This window comes from Doryrhamphus excisus, linkage group LG8 (assembly GCF_037039965.1).
Source record: "Doryrhamphus excisus strain RoL-2023G ecotype Guam linkage group LG8, RoL_Dexc_Guam_v1.1, whole genome shotgun sequence".
Lineage (NCBI taxonomy): Eukaryota > Metazoa > Chordata > Actinopteri > Syngnathiformes > Syngnathidae > Doryrhamphus > Doryrhamphus excisus.
This window is the reverse complement of record NC_136364.1, coordinates 5,084,759-5,105,950: the sequence shown is the minus strand read 5'-3', so window position 1 is coordinate 5,105,950 and position 21,192 is coordinate 5,084,759. Positions and strand designations below refer to the sequence as shown.

At 31.8% G+C, this 21,192-nt stretch overlaps 1 protein-coding gene across 2 annotated transcripts in view; it reads right to left on the bottom strand.

Annotated features, from left to right (window-relative positions):
• LOC131134128 (protein furry homolog) overlaps nucleotides 1–21,192 on the bottom strand; it is an 84,333-nt gene that overhangs the window by 44,927 nt on the left and 18,214 nt on the right. For both annotated transcript variants that reach the window (XM_058079020.2, XM_058079024.2), the window contains exons 3-26: nucleotides 20,881–20,934; nucleotides 20,323–20,462; nucleotides 20,155–20,245; nucleotides 18,204–18,283; nucleotides 18,045–18,125; nucleotides 15,512–15,680; nucleotides 14,060–14,152; nucleotides 13,873–13,971; nucleotides 12,919–13,020; nucleotides 11,483–11,586; nucleotides 11,274–11,382; nucleotides 11,118–11,204; nucleotides 10,872–11,043; nucleotides 10,658–10,790; nucleotides 10,470–10,577; nucleotides 8,433–8,673; nucleotides 8,189–8,359; nucleotides 8,032–8,118; nucleotides 7,689–7,960; nucleotides 5,811–6,000; nucleotides 2,738–2,865; nucleotides 1,763–1,820; nucleotides 659–750; nucleotides 419–591 (exon numbers count right to left, since the gene is read on the bottom strand). In XM_058079020.2, the coding sequence (XP_057935003.2) occupies nucleotides 419–591; nucleotides 659–750; nucleotides 1,763–1,820; nucleotides 2,738–2,865; nucleotides 5,811–6,000; nucleotides 7,689–7,960; nucleotides 8,032–8,118; nucleotides 8,189–8,359; nucleotides 8,433–8,673; nucleotides 10,470–10,577; nucleotides 10,658–10,790; nucleotides 10,872–11,043; nucleotides 11,118–11,204; nucleotides 11,274–11,382; nucleotides 11,483–11,586; nucleotides 12,919–13,020; nucleotides 13,873–13,971; nucleotides 14,060–14,152; nucleotides 15,512–15,680; nucleotides 18,045–18,125; nucleotides 18,204–18,283; nucleotides 20,155–20,245; nucleotides 20,323–20,462; nucleotides 20,881–20,934 (3,034 nt within the window). The remainder of the gene's footprint in view (nucleotides 1–418; nucleotides 592–658; nucleotides 751–1,762; nucleotides 1,821–2,737; nucleotides 2,866–5,810; nucleotides 6,001–7,688; nucleotides 7,961–8,031; nucleotides 8,119–8,188; nucleotides 8,360–8,432; nucleotides 8,674–10,469; nucleotides 10,578–10,657; nucleotides 10,791–10,871; nucleotides 11,044–11,117; nucleotides 11,205–11,273; nucleotides 11,383–11,482; nucleotides 11,587–12,918; nucleotides 13,021–13,872; nucleotides 13,972–14,059; nucleotides 14,153–15,511; nucleotides 15,681–18,044; nucleotides 18,126–18,203; nucleotides 18,284–20,154; nucleotides 20,246–20,322; nucleotides 20,463–20,880; nucleotides 20,935–21,192) is intronic.

Below are 21,192 nucleotides of genomic sequence, written 5' to 3'. Positions count from 1 at the left end.
TAAAATATAATAATAATAATAATAATAATAATAGTAATTTAATAATAATAAAAATAATAATAATAATTTGATTAAAACAATTGCAATTATCACAATTATGTTATCTAACACTTTCCCATATGTAATAATTTCCAGTGTTTGCAGTGGGCAAATTGTATTACGTTTGTGGGAAATTTATTATTTATTATTTGCGGGATTATTACATTCAAAGTTGCAGATTTGTATTACGTTTGTGGTTTATTATCGTAATATTGTTTGTAATAAACAATTCAGGAGCTTACATTAAAAAAAAAAAAGTCACACACTTAACACTTACGTAAATACTAAAGTTGAAATTTCCGATCAATTATAATGTGTTTTTTATGAATAGTAGAATATAGAAGTAGAATAGTAGAATATAATAGTATTTTTAGACTACCTGGTACACACTGGATGAGGTTGGCTACCATGGCGCTGAAGTGAGCTCGGATATCCTTCAGAATCTCCGCATCTTTATCATTCTCGGCTTCCAGAAGCATCCGGGTCAGATCCACGTACTCCAGGAAGAGAGCGCCAAGGGCGAGGGTGTCGCGTTCAAGAGCACCGTTTGTACTAAAAACACATACGCTTGAGTCGGTTTCGGTTCTCGGGTATAAAACATTCCGATGGATGCACTAACCTGTCGCTGATGACGCCGGCGTCAGCAAGTAGCTCAAAGATGCGCAACAATTGAAGTCGCAGGAGGTCCCGACGCTCACGCCGCTTCTTGTTCTATACAAACGATCATTAAACATAATAATACATAACAATACATAATAATACATAACGACATAAGAGAATCATGTCAATGTGGACAATAGTAAGTAAAAAATTATAATTTATAAATAAAATTTAAAAAAATAAAAAAATTATTTTATTTATTTTATGTATTTTATGTATTTTATGTATTTTATTTATTTTATTTATTTTATTTATTTTATTTATTTTATTTATTTTATTTATTTTATTTATTTTATTTATTATGGACTTGCAAGCCCATATTGTTATTCCTGTTTAGTTATTATGGCTTGCTCAGTAGCAAGCCCCATAGACAGCTGCAAAGCATGGTAGCCGTTAGCATGTTAGCATTTAAGCTAATTTTATCATGTGCAAAGGCAAATACACACATGGCATGATGTAGGGATGTTATAGGACAACTTTGGTTCTTTCTAAACTTGAGGCCCTCTTGCTAGGTGCTAGCATGATAGCTGTTAGCATGTTAGCATTTTAGCTAATTTACTCATGTCTAAAGGCAAATACACACATGGCATGATGTAGGGAGGTTATACGACAACCTTGGCACTTTCTAAACTTGAGGCTCTCTTGCTAGGTGCTAGCATGATGACTGTTAGCATGTTAGCATTTTAGCTAATTTACTCATGTGTAAAGGCAAATACACACGTGGCAATGATGTGGGGACACTATGTGACTGCCCCAAACTGTTCGGGACCTGAGGCTGTCTTGCTAGGTGCCAGCATGTCAGCCGTTAGCATGTTAGCATTTAAGCTAATTTACTCATGTCTAAAGGCAAAAAGACACATGGCATGATGTGGGGACACTATGGGACTGCATCAACCTTTTCGGTACTTGAGGCGTTCTTGCTAGGTGCTAGCACGGTAGCCGTTGGCACACCGGGCCCGAGGTTCAGGTGGCAAGTCCATCAAAATTTCCACGGGAATTTTCTAGTTTTATTATATTATTTATAATTAAAATAAATTATATTGTTAAAATGACAACAACCAACCTCTGGTCTCCTTTCCAGTGCCTCTTTCATGAGTGGATGAAGTTCCTCCACAAGTTCCCTGAGTCCACAAAGACATCATGTCAATCAGCAGTCACTGTGTCAATCAATAACACCAATACATCTGATAACTACAATCCAACAGCTGTCTCCTTTTTGAACTCTGCCCCCATTGCCCCCTCTTCCTTAAAAACATAGTTTACATACAACTTAAAACACTTTAAATCCGAATGTTCAAAGTACTTCAATAAATGAAGTTATGCATACTCAAAGTTCTTAAAAAAGTTCTAATAACTTAATTAAGTTCATTTAACATTTTGTTCTATTTTAAGTACTTTTAACGAATATGTTTTGATGAAATTGAACTATTATATTACGTAAGATTAACTTAAAAACATAGTTTACATACAACTTAAGACACTTTAAATCTGAATGTTCAAAGTACATAAATAAATGAAGTTATGCATAAAAAAGTTCTAATAATTTAATTAAGTTCATTTAACATTTTGTTCCATTTTGAGTACTTTTAACTAATATGTTTTGATGAAATTGAACTATTATATTAAGTAAGATTAACTTAAAAACATAGTTTACATACAACTTAAGACACTTTAAATCATAAAAATAAATGAAGTTATGCATACTATTTCTTCATTTATTTACTAATAAGGTATTTATTAATTGTCACTTCTGGTTGGATGCTAAGTGCATTTTGTTGCCCCGTACCAGTGACATGAGCAATAACAATAAAGTGGAATCTAATCTAATGTTTATAATTGCAAAAAGCATTTAACCTGAAATGTTATTTTTAGGAAATCATTTAGTCGCTACAATAAATAACAAGGAAACGTCACAGTAATCCTCTTTGCCCCACATTTAAATCCACACCAATACAGGTCAGTGTGCTTTCATTTAATTTCAAAAACAGCAATGGATTGCGCTCCGATTCCCGGAGTTCACCGCTTCTGTGTGAAATACCTGAAGACCAGGGAATTGGTGCGACCGAAACCCAGAACTAATGATTCCGTCAGCTCCACGCTCTCCGCCCTCATGTGTGGAACCAGTTGCTTCAGGAGCCAAGCAACAGAAGGGCAGCCCGCGACGACCTGGGGCATCAAACAACAGCATTACGTACACAAACGTAAGAACTTTGTTTGCCTGAGTACAGAGGAACCAGTTCAGGAAGTGCTGCCATCCGCGCTGGGGGAGGGTGATGGAAAAAAATCGATATCTGCATCGGCCCCAAAAAAACCATATCGGTCGATCCCTAGTGTTTACATTTCAATAAATATTTGTTTAAACATGAGACCTGTAATATTTGTTATCATGGTCATCTTTTCATATAAATTGAGGGATCAAAAGCAGTATCGGTCACAAATATCGTCCCAAGCAAAATCGGCCATCAGCTTAGGGTGATGGAAAAAAAATCAGCATCGGCCCCAAAAAAACCATATCGGTCGATCCCTAGTGTTTACATTTCAATAAATATTTGTTTAAACATGAGACCTGTAATATTTGTTATCATGGTCATATTTTCATATAAATTGAGGGATCAAAAGCAGTATCGGCCACAAATATCGGCCAAAGCAAAATTGGCCATCGGCTAAAGGTGATGGGAAAAAAATCGGTATCGGCCGCAAAAAAAAAATATCGGTCGATCCCTAGTGTTTACATTTCAATAAATATTTGTTATCATGGTCATTTTTTCATGTAAATTGAGGGATCAAAAGCAGTATCGGCCACAAATATCGGCCCAACCAAAATCGGCCATCAGCTAAGGGTGATGGAAAAAAAATCGGTATCGGCATCAGCCCCCAAAAAACCATATCGGTCGATCCCTAGTGTTTACATTTCAATAAATATTTGTTTAAACATGAGACCTGGAATATTTGTTATCATGGTCATTTTTTCATATAAATTGAGGGATCAAAAGCAGTATAGGCCACAAATATCGGCCTGTTACAAAATCGGCCATCGGCTAAAGGTGATGGAAAAAAATCGGTATCGGCATCAGCCCCCAAAAATCATATCAGTCGATCCCTAGTGTTTACATTTCAATAAATATTTGTTTAAACATGAGACCTGGAATATTTGTTATCATGGTCATTTTTTCATATAAATTGAGGGATCAAAAGCAGTATCGGCCACAAATATCGGCCCAAGCAAAATCAGCCATCGGCTAAGGGTGATGGAAAAAAATCGGTATCGGCATCGGCCCCAAAAAAACCATATCGGTCGATCCCTAGTGTTTACATTTCAATAAATATTTGTTTAAACATGAGACCTGTAATATTTGTTATCATGGTCATATTTTCATATAAATTGAGGGATCAAAAGCAGTATCGGCCACAAATATCGGCCAAAGCAAAATTGGCCATCGGCTAAAGGTGATGGGAAAAAAATCGGTATCGGCCGCAAAAAAAAAAATATCGGTCGATCCCTAGTGTTTACATTTCAATAAATATTTGTTATCATGGTCATTTTTTCATGTAAATTGAGGGATCAAAAGCAGTATCGGCCACAAATATCGGCCCAACCAAAATCGGCCATCAGCTAAGGGTGATGGAAAAAAAATCGGTATCGGCATCAGCCCCCAAAAAACCATATCGGTCGATCCCTAGTGTTTACATTTCAATAAATATTTGTTTAAACATGAGACCTGGAATATTTGTTATCATGGTCATTTTTTCATATAAATTGAGGGATCAAAAGCAGTATAGGCCACAAATATCGGCCTGTTACAAAATCGGCCATCGGCTAAAGGTGATGGAAAAAAATCGGTATCGGCATCAGCCCCCAAAAATCATATCGGTCGATCCCTAGTGTTTACATTTCAATAAATATTTGTTTAAACATGAGACCTGTAATATTTGTTATCATGGTCATTTTTTCATATAAATTGAGGGATCAAAAGCAGTATCGGCCAGAAATATCGGCCCGTTACAAAATCGGCCATCGGCTAAGTGTGATGGAAAAAAAAACGGTATCTGCATCGGCCCCAAAAAACCATATCGGTCGATCCCTAGTGTTTACATTTCAATAAATATTTGTTTAAACATGAGACCTGGAATATTTGTTATCATGGTCATCTTTTCATGTAAATTGAGGGATCAAAAGCAGTATCGGTCACAAATATCGTCCCAAGCAAAATCGGCCATCGGCTAAGGGTGATGGAAAAAAAATCGGCATCGGCCCCAAAAAAACCATATCGGTCGATCCCTAGTGTTTACATTTCAATAAATATTTGTTTAAACATGAGACCTGGAATATTTGTTATCATGGTCATATTTTCATATAAATTGAGGGATCAAAAGCAGTATCGGCCACAAATATCGGCCAAAGCAAAATTGGCCGTCGGCTAAGGGTGATGGGAAAAAAATCGGTATCGGCCCCAAAAAAACCATATCAGTCGATCCCTAGTGTTTACATTTCAATAAATATTTGTTTAAACATGAGACCTGTAATATTTGTTATCATGGTCATTTTTTCATGTAAATTTAGGAATCAAAAGCAGTATCGGTCACAAACATCGTCCCAAGCAAAATCGGCCATCGGCTAAGGGTGATGGAAAAAAAAACGGTATCGGCATCGGCCCCAAAAAAACCATATCGGTCGATCCCTAGTGTTTACATTTCAATAAATATTTGTTTAAACATGAGATCTGTAATATTTGTTATCATGGTCATTTTTTCATATAAATTGAGGGATCAAAAGCAGTATCGGCCACAAATATCGGCCTGTTACAAAATCGGCCATCGGCTAAAGGTGATGGAAAAAAATCGGTATCGGCATCAGCCCCCAAAAATCATATCAGTCGATCCCTAGTGTTTACATTTCAATAAATATTTGTTTAAACATGAGACCTGTAATATTTGTTATCATGGTCATTTTTTCATATAAATGAGGGATCAAAAGCAGTATCGGCCACAAATATCGGCCCAAGCAAAATCGGCCATCGGCTAAGGGTGATGGAAAAAAATCGTTATCGGCAGCCATGTAACTGATCCTGAGTAATTTGATACGCTACTCCTGATACCGAGGACGCTGCTACCTTGTTATCGTAGCCGACCGCGGTGTCGGGCGTGGCTGTGGTGATCTCAGATGTCGACGCTCTCAGGTGTCCGTGGCTCATGACGCTGGGCTTGGCTACAGCAAAGCAAAGGATCAAGTAGTTCCTCCACAGGGTCACGTAATTGTCGGTGCTGCCGGACGTGCTGGTTTTTTTTGCATTGACCGGATTACTGGAAATAATAATAATAGCAGAGGAATGTATTCATAGATCTGATATGCAATGCGGAGCTCATATCTGCATTGTAATACATATACATGCAGAAATTGGATACATTATCACAAATACTTCAACTTGCTGATATAGTTCATCTTCAAACAGCTAAAATAATGCATAAGGCTAAAAATAAGCAATTAGCTAAAAATGTCATCCAATATGAAATATGATCTAAAATAAAGATAAAAATAAAAATAAAAATAAAAATAAAAATAAAAATAAAAATAAAAATAAAAATAAAAATAAAAATAAAAATAAAAATAAAAATAAAAATAAAAATAAAAATAAAAATAAAAATAAAAATAAAAATAAAAATAAAAATAAAAATAAAAATAAAAATAAAAATAAAAATAAAAATAAAAATAAAAATAAAAATAATACTTCGCTACAAGAGAAGAGAAATATGATCTCAGGGAAGAAGTACATTTGAAACACTTCTATGCTAGGACTACGTTAAAAAGCCATAGCATTTCAGTATGTGGAATCAAACTATGGAATGACATTTTAAAAATAAATAAATGAATAAAAATTTAAATGAATGAATAAATAAAATAAAAATTAATAAAATAAATTAAATATACATATCACTATATTGACATTTACTATGGTATCATTATGTCATTGTATGCTCATATCACCTCCTACTTCGGTACGGGACAAAAAAATAATAATAAAAAAAAAAATATAATAAAAATAAATAAATAAATGAATAAATACAATTAAAATTAATAAAATAAATTAAATATACATATCACTATATTGACAGTGACTATGGTACCCATTATGTCATTGTATGGCCATATCACCTCGTAGTTCGGTACGTGACAAAAATAAAAAAAATCAAAAAATCAAAAAATAAAATAAACGAATAAAAAAATAAAAAATTATTCAAATAAATTAAATATACATATCACTATATTGACAGTTACTATGGTACCCATTTTGTCATTGTATGGTCATATCACCACGTACTTCGGTTATTCTTATTAAATTTTTTTTTTTTTAATAAATGAATAAATAAAATAAAAATTAATAAAATACATTTAATATATATATCACTATATTGACAATTACTATGGTACCCATTATGTCATTGGATGGTCACATTGGATGTTGTTCGGTACGTGACAAAAAAAAATAAAAATAAAAAAAATTTAAAATCAAAAATTAAAATAAATGAATAAATACAATAAAAAATTATATATTTTTTAATTTTTTTTTAAATTAAATATACATATCACTGTATATATATATATATATATATATATATATATATATATATATATATATATATATACTATGACAGTTACTATGGTACCCATTTTGTTATTGTATGGTCATATCACCTCCTACTTTGGTACGGGACAAAAAAAAATTAACTTTTAAATAAATAAATAATAAAATAAATTAAAAACAAAAAACAAAAAAACTATAAAAAAAACTTAAACTATATTATGAAAGCAGGAAGTGAACAAATGTAACAGTTAGTGATTGTAAAAGTACCAGATGGAGGGGTATGATTTAATAAGCTTTGCTTCTTCCTACTCCTTTTGGACATGTGGAACTGGGAACTGATTATGGGATGCACTCAATTGGAATCTGATGCATGTTCAAATGAAATTAAACCATTTGAAGCACGCTTACTTGGGGTCCACCACGGGCATGAGCGTCTGCATCCGGGTGAAGGCGTAGGGCCACGCGTAGCTGAGGGCAGCGGGGCAGTGCTTGGGTAGGTGGTCTTGTCGAAGAAAACCGTACATGCACAGCACCCACGGGTCTTTCACCGACTGCGCCAAGATCCAAACGTGGGAGGGGCTACGGATATCGTAGTGACTGTTCACGAGACGAGCGTTCCACTCCACGAGCCACTGAAGGTCCACGTTGTGGTGGCCGGCGGACATGTTAGCCTGCAGCGGCTAAACAAAAAGTCAATAAAGAAATATTTTTGTTGCTTTTTAATATTTATTGATTTAAGCATCTCACTTACTGTGTCAGAGACAGCAACGTTGACCAAGTTCTGCAGTATCACCGGACTGAGTTGGTCCATGACCTCAATCATTGGTTTATCATCATCCTGGAGACAAGAAAGGACAACATGATTAGCTAAAACCGACAACCATGCATCATCTTTTCTCCATCTTTACCTCGGATTGCCCGATGACGGAAAAAAGGCTGCGGATCTCCTTGAGGATGACGAGAGCGAGTCTCCGTGTGCTGAGCTGACAGGAGCAAAGCAGCATGAGGGCCAGACCTTCCACGGCATGAAGAACAGCAGCGTGGGGTCCTCGTTCTGGGACCATCTTTGTCTGGAGCAGCTGTGAAACAAAAAACGAAAAATCCGTATCAGGAAGACCAGCTGAATCCATGATGACGACGTTGTGTACGTACCTTAGTGACATCACAGTTCTTCCCCACGGCTGCCACAGTGACTTTCCACTGAGAGAGCAGTTGCAGCAGGAGTTTGAGCGAAGCGTCCAACAGCCCCTGATGGGCGTCTTGGACCTCACGTAACACGAAGTTGATGAATCCGAACAGAACGTCGTCGCGCCAGTCGGAGAAATCCACCAGCAGGCTTTGTAAGGAGTTCTGAGCTATGAGACGGAGCTCGTCGTCCATGTGGATCGTCAAGCTGTAAGAGAAAGAAGCTTATGTCAGGGGTGACCAAAGTGCGGCCCGGGCGGCCATTTTGGTAATGGTTTAATTTCATTTGAACATGCATCAGATTCCAATTGAGTGCATCTCATAATCAGTTCCCAGTTCCACATGTCCAAAAGGAGTAGGAAGAAGCAAAGCTTATTAAATCCTACCCCTCCACCTGGTACTTTTACAATCAGTAACTGTTACATTTGTTCACTTCCTGCTTTCCAAAATACAGTTAAAGGTTTTTTTAAAAATTAAATTAAATTAAATTAAATTAAATTAAATTAAATTAAATTAAATTAAATTAAATTAAATTAAATTAAATTAAATTAAATTAAATTAAATTAAATTAAATTAAATTAAATTAAATTAAATTAAATTAAAATTATTTATATTTTTTAATTAAAATTAAATTAATTAATGTATTTATATTTTTTATTTAAATTAAATTCAAATTTAATAAAATAAAAAAAATTAAAAAAAAAAATAAAATAAAATAAAATAAAATAAAATAAAATAAAATCCATTTTCCTCCACGTATCCAGTCCTGGGTCACAGACAAAATAAAATAAAATAAAATAAAATTAGCCTTATGCATTAGTTTTATGCATTGGTTTTATTCTGAAAATGAAGTGACTTCATTATGAAAAAGATACCTGCATAGGATTGGGTTCAGCGTGTTTAATTCTCTAAATGATTCAAAGTAGCCTCTGCATCCTTCAATTTATTTAAAGATAATTTAGTTTGATATTTTGCTCGTTAACGACTCGCTTCCTGGTTCACGTTATCATCCAGGGACGCTTTGCAAAGATGGACGGTGTCATTTTTGTATTGGGTGGATTGTACCATTTATGCTCTTGTGAATCTGAAAAGTGACCATTTATCCAGATTTGCACCAAATTTAATTTTTTCGTCTCATTCGACAATCTTCTAATTAATTGTAATCAGAATACAACCTGAATTTGTTACATTAGCATGCTAATGCTGCATATCACTCAAATAAATAAACATTACATAAGTAAATAAATGGACAGGGCAAACACTTAATAATAAACTAATAATAAATAATAATAAATAAATAATAAACAATAATAAACAATAATAAATAAGTAAATAAATGGACAGTGCAAACACTTAATAATAAATAATAATAAATAATAATAATACATAGCAAGAAATAATAATACATAATAAATAATAATAAACAATAATAAATAATAATAAAGCATAAGTAAATAAACGGACAGGGCAAACACTTAATAATAAATAATAATAATACATAATAAGAAATAATCATACATAATAAATAATAATAAACAATAATACATCATAATAAATCATAAGTAAATAAATGGACAGGGCAAACATTTAATAATGAATAATAATAAATAATGAATAATAATAAATAACAATAAATAATAAATAATAATAAATAATAATAAATAATAATAAATAATAATAAATGATAATAAATAATAATAAATAATAATAAATAATAATAAATAATAATAAATAATAATAAACAATAATAAATAATAATAAACACTCTATTAACTCTAAACATGCACTTAGAGCAACCACTTACAACATGTTGGGAGAGACTCCAACTTCCCAGCATGCTTTGCGACAAGTTGTTGAAGTAATGTGTTTGGAGTACCCGGTAGTAGTAGAAGTAGTAGTTGCACAATGTGTGCTTTGTGCTAAATACAGTATTTATGTAGCAAAAACGTAGCATTTTCAACAATGACCGTGTTGTAACATAAAAACCCCAAAACACCATCTCACCGTGACAGCAGATCTATAAGCTCGGTCTTGGACATGCCGTCCGGCAGCATGCGAGGGATGGCGGCGAGGCACGTCCTGAACAAGTCGATCTTGGGTTTCCTTTCACCGCTGCAAATACAAATAATATCATAAGTCAATAATCATGTGAACTGCGGCGGCCAAATATTTATAGCATATCTTGAACATACGTGATCATGTCCTCGGGCTCCTTGTTCAGCATCTGAGCGTTGGTCATCATCATGCAGCGTCCCACCTCCTTATCCAGGTACCTCAGTATGTTGTCCATAGCTTTCCTCACATGATAGTAATACTGGGACATCCCTGTAGAGCAGAAAAGCATTAACTTAAATTCAGAGTATTAAGTACTATGATCATTCCTGGGTTCGATTTGGACTAACTCACCGATGACTTTAGCCTCCTCGTCTGTCAGTGTTTTACTCAGGTACGTCTTCTTCACTCGTAGCGTGTTCCCCGAGGGTAGAGTACAACCCGTGTTGGGCATCGGAGGCTCGCCGTCCTTCTGCTGAAGTTTATCGGCGACGACCAGGAATGCTCTCAAACCGATGTTCATTCTCTGTGCAAGATACGTAATGTACTTTGAAGTTGTACTTTTTGTACTTTTTCTCCACATAACAATTAGTTGTGTACCTCTGGATTAAGACTGAAGGCTTTGGCGGGTTTGCCGACACACAGAAGATCAAATATTATTTCTTTCATGGCAAAATCAAGTCTTTCCTGTAATGAAATTCATATTTAAAATGATATTAAAATGAAAAATAACTTCATCTATGCTGCGTTGTTTACCTGTGCAATAAACTGTATAATTTTAACAAAGATGTTAAGAGGCATGTCTCTCGGAACAACGCTACGAGATCCTTTTGGGAAAAGTGTTGTTACGATGGTGTTGAGGCGACTGAGCATGGGGAAAAACGAGGACAAAAACAGCATAAAAAAATGCAGAAGTGGTAAAATAATAAAATAATAACCGTGATAATAAGAGTTTTAATACTCACCCTTGGGTTGTGGTGTTGCTCTCACACTTGATCCTGATCATGTAAACCCACAGCAGGCGATACAGAGACTCCAGTGCAACGCGAGCCATCTTAGGGTCTCGACTCTGCAACATAACGGCATAACTTGTTAGTGAAGAATCCATATTTTTATTTCCATTATAATTGACAATAATCATACAAGCAATTACCTTTTCATTACAGTGATTAGTGTTATGATTATTATTAGAAATAATAACATAACTAACACTACTACTGTGAATAATAATAATAATAACATGAAATACAATAACAAAAATTATTAAAAATACTATTATTATTATTGATGAAGAATTATCCATAAAAAATAAATTACATAATAAAAATAAAAAATAAAAAAAAAACTTTTTTATTAGGAAAGCAGGAAGTGAACAAATGTAACAGTTTATTATTAGAATGTCACATTATTACATCGCATTATTAGAAATAATAACATAATTAACATTACTACTGTGAATAATAATAATAATAATAACGTGAAATACAACAACAAAAATTATTAAAATACTATTATTATTATTATTATGATAAAGAATTATGCTGCAAAAATCCATAAAAATAAACAAATAAAATTAAAAAAACAACAACAACTTAAACCATATTAGGAAAGCAGGAAGTGAACAAATGTTCTTTCACTATATTGACAGTTACTATGGTACCCATTATGTCATTGGATGTTCATATCACCGAGTACTTTGGTACGGGACTAAACTAAACTAAACTAAACTAAACTAAACTAAACTAAACTAAACTAAACTAAACTAAACTAAACTAAACTAAACTAAACTAAACTAAAATAAAATAAAATAAAATAAAATAAAATAAAATAAAATAAAATAAAATAAAATAAAATAAAATAAAATAAAATAAAATAAAATAAAATAAAATAAAATAAAAAACACCCATTATGTCATTGTATGGTCATATCACTTTGTACTTCGGTACATGACAAAAAAAATTAAAATAAAAATTAATAAATAAAAAAATAATAAAATAAATTATAAAAAAAATAACAAAAAAAACCTTAAACCATATTAGGAAAGCAGGAAGTGAACAAATGTAACAGTTACTGATTGTAAAAGTACCAGATGGAGGGGTAGGATTTAATAAGCTTTGCTTCTTCCTACTCCTTTTGGACATGTGGAACTGGGAACTGATTATGGGATGCACTCAATTGGAATCTGATGAATGTTCTAATGAAATGAAACCATCACCATTACCATTACCATTACCATTACCATTACCATTACCATTACCATTACCATTACCATTACCATTACCATTACCATTACAATTACCATTACCATTACCATTGATGCTTCATTTTACTCAAACATTTTGGACAATTCTTGGCCTCCAACAGTGTGGGAACAGTATGGGGAAGAACTGAATGGAGTTACCTTCAGATTTGAGAGGCAGTTGTTGAGGAAGATGTGCCACCTGTTGAGGAAGAACTGCTTCTGGCTGACACACAGTAGGCACGTCACCAGCGGGTAAAAAGCCTGTTTGGGGAGGGGGGGGTCAACAAATAATCTTTAAGCACTGAATGCATCAAGCAGGGGTCTCAAAGGGTCCCAGAAAAAATGATTACGTTTGATTCATGTTCATGTTAAAGGTTAAATAACTGTTAATAGTATCCTCCCTATCCGTGTGGAAGTGGTAAGTTTTTGGCTATTTAAGTTGAAAGGAAATAACTTGAAGGCTACCGTTTAGGTGGCTAGCTCTCTAGTTTGCGAGTTAGCATGTGTCTCAAGACCCTGCAGTTGCGCAATATGTTGTAAATAAAAAGAGTATAAATGTGACTATAGTCGTGTTTTGTCATGTCTACAGGGCTCTAATAATGCTTTGTTCATTTTAATCTGAAAAAAATCATTTGTCTACCCACCAACTATATGTGCTTTCTTAAGTTTTTATTATTATTATTATTATATTTATTTATTACTGATTGATTGATTTTCTTTATTCTTGATTTGTTTATTTTTCATCTTATTTTGTGTAGAAAAATAAAAATTAAGATATTTGAGAACAGTGGAATGTTTTATCAGAGCTTTTCTTGTAGAAAATTGGAACCAAAGCAAAGTTTTTTCATTTTTCTATTTTTAATAAATGCGTTTTTTTTTTTTGAAAACCTAATGCGGCCCAGTCTCACCCAGACCCTAGCTCCAGTGGCCCCCAAGTAAATTGAGTTTGAGACCCCTGCTTTAAAGAGACCTTGTTTGCACCCCAAAAAAAAACAAACAAACTTCCAAACACTTCAAGTAGGACAGTTTGTCCAAAAAAGTAGGCTTTGCTACACATCTTAAAATTCTTAAAAGTCAGCCAACTATCTGTTACACTTGCAGCTGTTAGCTCACCAGAGAGTGCTTTTTTCTGGCGGACAGGTCGAGTGTTGAGTCGTATAAGCTGTCCACAAAGTTCCTCAAGCAGGGGACGTTCACCTCATTCTTCACTGCCTGCACGGGAACAACGCTTGTTGAAAACATGACCGCAGAAACTCAGTTTAGTAATAACTTGCGGTAATATCGTAATGTGAGCTTTTACCGCAGCGACAGGAACTAAAATTTCCACAAAGAGCCCAGCCAAGGCATGTTTAATGTCCTTGTCCTTCACATCCAGGAAGCACTGAGCACAATCCTGCAAGAACACATTTACTCAAGATGGAACAGAAAAGCTAATCATATATTTTTTTAATACATTAAAGGAATCTTTAATTATTAAATTATAATTTCTTTTAAATAATTACATTATTACATTTTTTTGTGGAAAAAATATTATTAGATAATATCATTTGAATACATTAAAGGAATCTTTAATTATTAAATTATAATTTATTTTAAATTAAAAAGATAACATAATTGTGATAGTTGCATAATTGATAACTACTTTTATTATTATTATATTTTATTATTTCTTTTGATTATTTAAATACATTAAAAGAATCTTTAATTATTAAATTATCATTTATTTAAAATTCTTACATTATGAAATTTTTTGTGGAAAAAAAATATTGAAAGAGTATCATTTGAATACATTAAATGAATCTTTAATTATTAAATTATAATTTATTTTAAATTATTACATTATGACATTATTTTGTGGAAAAAATATTATTCAAAGAGGATCATTTGAATACGTTAAAGGAATCTTTAATTATTAAATTATGATTTATTTTAAATTATTACATTATGACTTTTTTGTGAAAAAAATATTATTCAAAGAGGATCATTTGAATACATTAAAGGAATCTTTCATTATTAAATTAAAATTTATTTAAAATTATTACATTATGACATTTTTTGTGGAAAAAAAAATTCAAAGAGTATCATTTGAATACATTAAAAGAATCTTTAATTATTAATTTATAATTTATTTTAAATTTAAAAAGATAACAAGATAAACAAAATAATTGTCATAATTGCAATTGTTTTAATAAAATTATTATTACTATTATTATTATTATATTTTATTATTTCTTATTTCTTATTTAATGAAATCTAAATTATTTATTATTTAATAAAAGCTAAAGTATTTATTATTTATTATTTATTATTTATTATTTATTATTTATTATTTATTATTTATTATTTATTATTTATTATTTATTATTTATTATTTATTATTTATTATTTATTATTTATTATTTATTATTTATTATTTAGATTTTTAATTTCGATTTTATTTATTATTTTATTATATATATATTATATATTATTTTATTAATATATATATAATATAATATATTATAAATATTATATATATTATATAATATAATATATTAATATATTTTATATTATTCTATATATATATTATTTTATGTAGTATTTTTTATTATATTATTTATGTATTACCTTACCTCCCCCCAACCACAAGATATGACTTATTCAGGCTTTATATTGGCCAAAATGACCTTAGGATTCTTTGGGGCAAGAGTGCATTTTCATGCGGGCAGATATTTTTGGACCCCCAAACGGTTCCCCCAGAAGGTTAGACTACCTGCATGAACTGAAAAGAAGCTTCAAAATCCTCCACGGGATACATCTTAATACGGAAGAACTTGACCCCCATGATGAGGCTAATAGTACTCTGGACTACATATGGACTCTGCTCCTTCTGTCTCAGCTCCTTCAGCTCAGTCATGAACTTCTTCTTCACGGCAGGGAACCTGCGAGAAGAACCAAACATCACATTTATAAAAGACACTGGAGACAAATTGCCACTTCCTGGGTGTCTTGGCATGATTCCAAGAGAACCTCCACACTATTCCGAGACGCATTCTTCCTAAAAATATCACTGCCGCCCCTCCTCCTCTTTTCCTTCCACAAGCAGACGGTGAGTCTGAAGCTAAAGATGAGCTGCTAGTTTAGCACCTGATCCTTTGCTCCAGTTGAACCAGTCATGATATTCTTCAGGCCGACTAAATATAGATGCTAATTTGGGAGAAAATTATGTAATCTGCATTTCCGTATGCTCCAGCACCCCGCGACCCTCATGAGGATAAGCGGTAGAAAATGAATGAATGAATGAATTATTAATTATTTTTATTTTTATTTTTATTTTTATTTTTATTTTTATTTTTATTTTTATTTTTATTTTTATTTTTATTTTTATTTTTATTTTTATTTTTATTTTTATTTTTATTTTTATTTTTATTTTTATTTTTATTTTTATTTTTTGTCACATACGGAAGTAGGAGGTGATATGAGCATCCAATGACATAATGGGTACCATAGTAACTGTCAATATAGTGATATATATATATATATATAGCACAGTATATAGTTTTCTTATTTTTTGTTTTTAATTTATGTTATTAATTTTTATTTTCTTAATTTATTTTAGTTTTTAATATTTAATTGATTTTTTATTTTTATTTATTTTAATTTTTTTTTACTTTTATTTTTTTAGTTTCCATCACATACCAAAATAGGAGGTGATATGAGCATCTAATGACATAATGGGTACCATAGTAACTGTCGATATAGTGATATATACGTATATATATATATATATATATATATATATATATATAGCACAGTATATAGTTTTTTTGTTTTTTGTTTTTAATTTATGTTATTAATTTTTATTTTATTAATTTATTTCAATTTTTAATATTTAATTGATTTTAAATTTTAATTGACTTTTATTTTTTTATTTTCCGTCACGTACCAAAGTAGGAGGTGATATGAGCATCTAATGACATAATGGGTACCATAGTAAGTGTCAATATAGTGATATGTATATTTAATTTATTTAATTAATTTTTATTGTATTTATTCATTTATTTAAATTGTGTATTTATTTATTTATTTATTTATTATTTATACCGAAGTAGGAGGTGATATGAATTAATTATATATGAATTATATATATAATACATATAATAGTTATATAATATTATATAATTTTAACATTATATATTATATAATAATATATAATATACGTATATATATATATATGATTTTAATTTAATTTAATTTTAATTTTTCATTATTATATATATATATATATATATATTATATATATATATATACACTATATATATATACACTTCCTGGGTGTCTTGGCATGATTCCATTTTTTTTAGTTCTCTTGGTTAATTGTATTTTTGTAATGTACCGAGGGCCAACAAAAAAACAGCCTTGTGTCTTAAATGGCCTGCGGGCCGCATGTTGGATGTCATTATTCTCATAAAAATTCTCATTTTAAAAAAATCCCATTTTTGCTGGTTTTTTTTTTTTTTTAGTTCTCTTGTTTAATTGTATTTTTGGAATGTACTGAGGGCCAACAAAAAAAACACCCTTGTGTCTTAAATGGCACTGGGCCGCATGCTGGACACCTGTGGTGGCCTATAGACCCTCCTGCTAGCTTGACGTTGACATTCTCGTCCCATTTTTCTCTCTCCTTCTCTCTTCAATTGCCATTGTTCACTAGCGACAGAAGCTAACAAGCAACTCCAGTTTAATTTAATTTAATTTAATTTAATTTAATTTAATTTAATTTAATTTAATTTAATTTAATTTAATTTAATTTAATTTAATTTAATTTAATTTAATTTAATTTAATTTATATATATGCACTTCCTGGGTGTCTTGGCATGATTCCAAGAGAACCTCGACGCTATTCCGAGACGCATACTTCCTAAAAATATCACTCGCCGCCCCTCCTCCTCTCCTCGGTTAAAGCTTTGACCGAACGTTGTCGTTCTCTGCAACGTGCGGCTCACGTAGCCCTGTCTCTATTTTAAGAACTTTGTTCCGTGCTGCTTCTGATCTGAAAACATCAACTGGACGGACATCAATTTCCAGTCCTAGTTTGGTGCGAGGGGGGGGGTACTGGCCAAAAATGTGCGTTCCAGTGTCCTGAACATGAATCCATCACCACCGTGTATCCTCTTGGATGCTAGTCCTCACTAGGGTGCCAGTGACTTAAGTGGTGGGGTACACCCTGGACTGGTACCCAGCCAATTGAATTCATTATCATTTAACAAAAATAATACCTGTACAGCTTTTTACTGGAAAGTACTCACTTGGACTGAGCCAATACTCCGATAACCTCAGCATAGAGGTCAGCTACAGTGTGCATGTTGCCAGTGTTAGGACCGTGATATCTGCAAAAAAACAACAAAAAGTACATTTGGTGGAGAAAAGAGAAATAAATATGCTTTAAAATTGAAAAGTATTTTTACCCTTCTTTGTATCTAAAGTGCTTAAAGGCTACGGTGATGACCTCATGGACCAAACCATCCAGGACTGGGTGCAATGGCATCTAGCGACAGGAGAGAATGACTTAATAAAACATGTTTACATCGAGTTTACAGTACATTTACAACTTTATAGTGGAAGACATTTTTGTACAATTTGTTTTTATTGCTAAACTTATGTATCAGTTTTTGGACTGCCTGACTAAATTTTGGTTTTCGTGTGACCATTTTGGAATGGATTAATTATGGAAGCTTGGGTTCTAGCAGCAACCTAGTCAAAGTGGACCTATTATGCTCATTTTTCGGCTCTTTGTATTGAGTTGTGGACTCTTATAGAGCAGCTACACACAATAACCAGCACAGAAAGCTATTAGCTAGATAACATAGACATAGACTTTCTTAACAAATAAAATAAAATAAAATAAAATAAAATAAAATAAAATAAAATAAAATAAAATAAAATAAAATAAAATAAAATAAAATAAAATAAAATAAAATAAAATAAAATAAAATAAAATAAAATAAAATAAAATGAAAAAATAATAACAAAAAAAACTTAAACTATATTAGGAAAACAGGAAGTGAACAAATGTAACAGTTACTGAATGTAAAAGTACCAGGATTTAACAAGCTTTAGCTATTAGCTATAAGCTAGATATTCCAATATCTGCACATACCGTATTTTCTGGACTACAAGTCGCACTGAAGTATAAATCGCGTTTTTTGCGGGTAATTTATTTTACTACTTGACCAAAACAGACATTACGTATATTATATTGCTCATATCACCTCCTACTTTTGTACGGGACAAAAATTAAAAAAATAAAATAAAATAAAATAAAATAAAAAATAACAAAAAAAAACTTAAACTATATTAGGAAAGCAGGAAGTGAACAAATGCAAGAGTTACTAAAAGTACCAGATGGAGGGGTAGGATTTAATAAGCTTTGCTTCTTCCTACTCCTTTTGGACATGTGGAACTGGGAACTGATTATGGGATGCACTCAATTGGAATCTGATGCATGTTCAAATGAAATTAAACCATTACCATTACCATTTATGCAAATTTTTCGGCTCTTTGTATTGAGTTGTGGACTCTTATAGAGCAGCTACACACAATAACCAGCACAGAAAGCTATTATGGATGCTCATATCACCGAGTACTTTGGTACGGGACAAAAAAAACTAAATAAAAAATAAGAAATAAGAAATAAGAAATAAGAAATAAAAAATAAAAAATAAAAAATAAAAAATAAATTAAAAAAAAATAAAAAATAAATTAAAAAAAAATAAAAAATAAAAAATAAAAAATAAAAAATAAAAAATAAAAAATAAAAAATAAAAAATAAAAAATAAAAAATAAAAAATAAAAAATAAAAAATAAAAAATAAAAAATAAAAAATAAAAAATAAAAAATAAAAATAAAAAATAAAAAATAAAAAATAAAAAATAAAAAATAAAAAATAAAAAATAAAAAATAAAAAATTACATATAAAAAAAAATTAAAAAAAATTAAAAAATTAAAAAATTAAAAAATTAAAAAATTAAAAAATTAAAAAATTAAAAAATTAAAAAATTAAAAATTAAAAAAATAAAAAATTAAAAAATTGAAAAATTAAAACATTAAAAAAAATAAAAAAAAATAACAAAAAAATTAAAAAATTAAAAAATGTACAAATTAAAAAATGTAAAAATTAAAAATTAAAAAAAATGTAATTAAAAAATTAAGCTATATTAGGAAAGCAGGAAGTGAACAAATGTAACAGTTACTGATTGTACTCCATATCTGTATACACAGCTGCCCTGGAGTCATCTGATGGAAAAATGGCTGCCAATTGAAGCCTACGGCTTTCTACACGACCTTCTCTACCTCCTGTTTCAAAATATTTTATTGAATACTTTGTACAATAATAATAATTAATAACTGTAAAGTCACCTGTTTAAGAACTTCTATGAGTGCGAGAGAGAAGATAAAGTCGATGGCCAAGTCCCTCCTTTCAAGTAAATAATCTCTCTGCTGCTCATCACTGCAGAAAGACAACAAAGAATGAAAACAGGCTCACAGCGAACGGAACATGGGACCACTTTACGTCATTATTCTCACTTTTTGGACTTGGTGTTAGCTCTGGGACGGTACTCGTGCAACTCCTCCTCCAGGCCGTTTTGTCTTTTGTACCAGTCGAATAAAGTTCGGAGGATGGAGGGGAGGCAGTACTCAGCCAAAGAGCTCATGGTGCTTAATAACTGCAAAGAGGAGAAAAACACAAACAGATATAGTGGGGACCCAGGCAGGGTGGGGTGAGTGAAAGGAAGGAACGGGCGGGTTTGGGCACACAGGAAGGGAGGAGAGTCAACCAGACCGGGCAGGGCGGGGGCGACACAAGCGAGGCCTTCATTGAACACGAGTTCGGAGAAGAATCACGGCTCTGTGCGGCCGCTTCAATGGCCTCACGCTGCAGCACAAACACGGCCCTGTGGCTGTGAAAGGACGCTCTCTGCGCAACCGCACGGCGGCTGGACGCACCTCGGACCAACGCCAAGGCGCAAGGTAAACACGCTTGCCCTTGACTGGCGCTCAAAGAGCTTTTTTTTTGGATGCGGGCGAATGAGCCTTTTCAGGTAGCATCCCGAAAAACGACAAATGAAATAAAGTCTTGCTTACTTGGTCAAACTGAGGATCTTCACCCCTTTGGAGAGACTTTGTTAAAGGTTTTTCCTGCAAAAACAAACCCAAACAATCATGTTATTATTTAAAAACAAGTCATCAAATGCACAAACTTCATTATCTTAAACATTGGCGTTGTTTGTCAAAAATTTTTCCTGCAAAAGCAAACCCAAAAAATCATGTTATCATTGGAAAACAAGTCATCAAATGCCCAAAAAATGCCCCAAAAATCATGTTATTATTTGAAAACAAGTCATCAAATGCACAAACTTCATTATCTTAAACATTGGCGTTGTTTGTAAAAAAAAT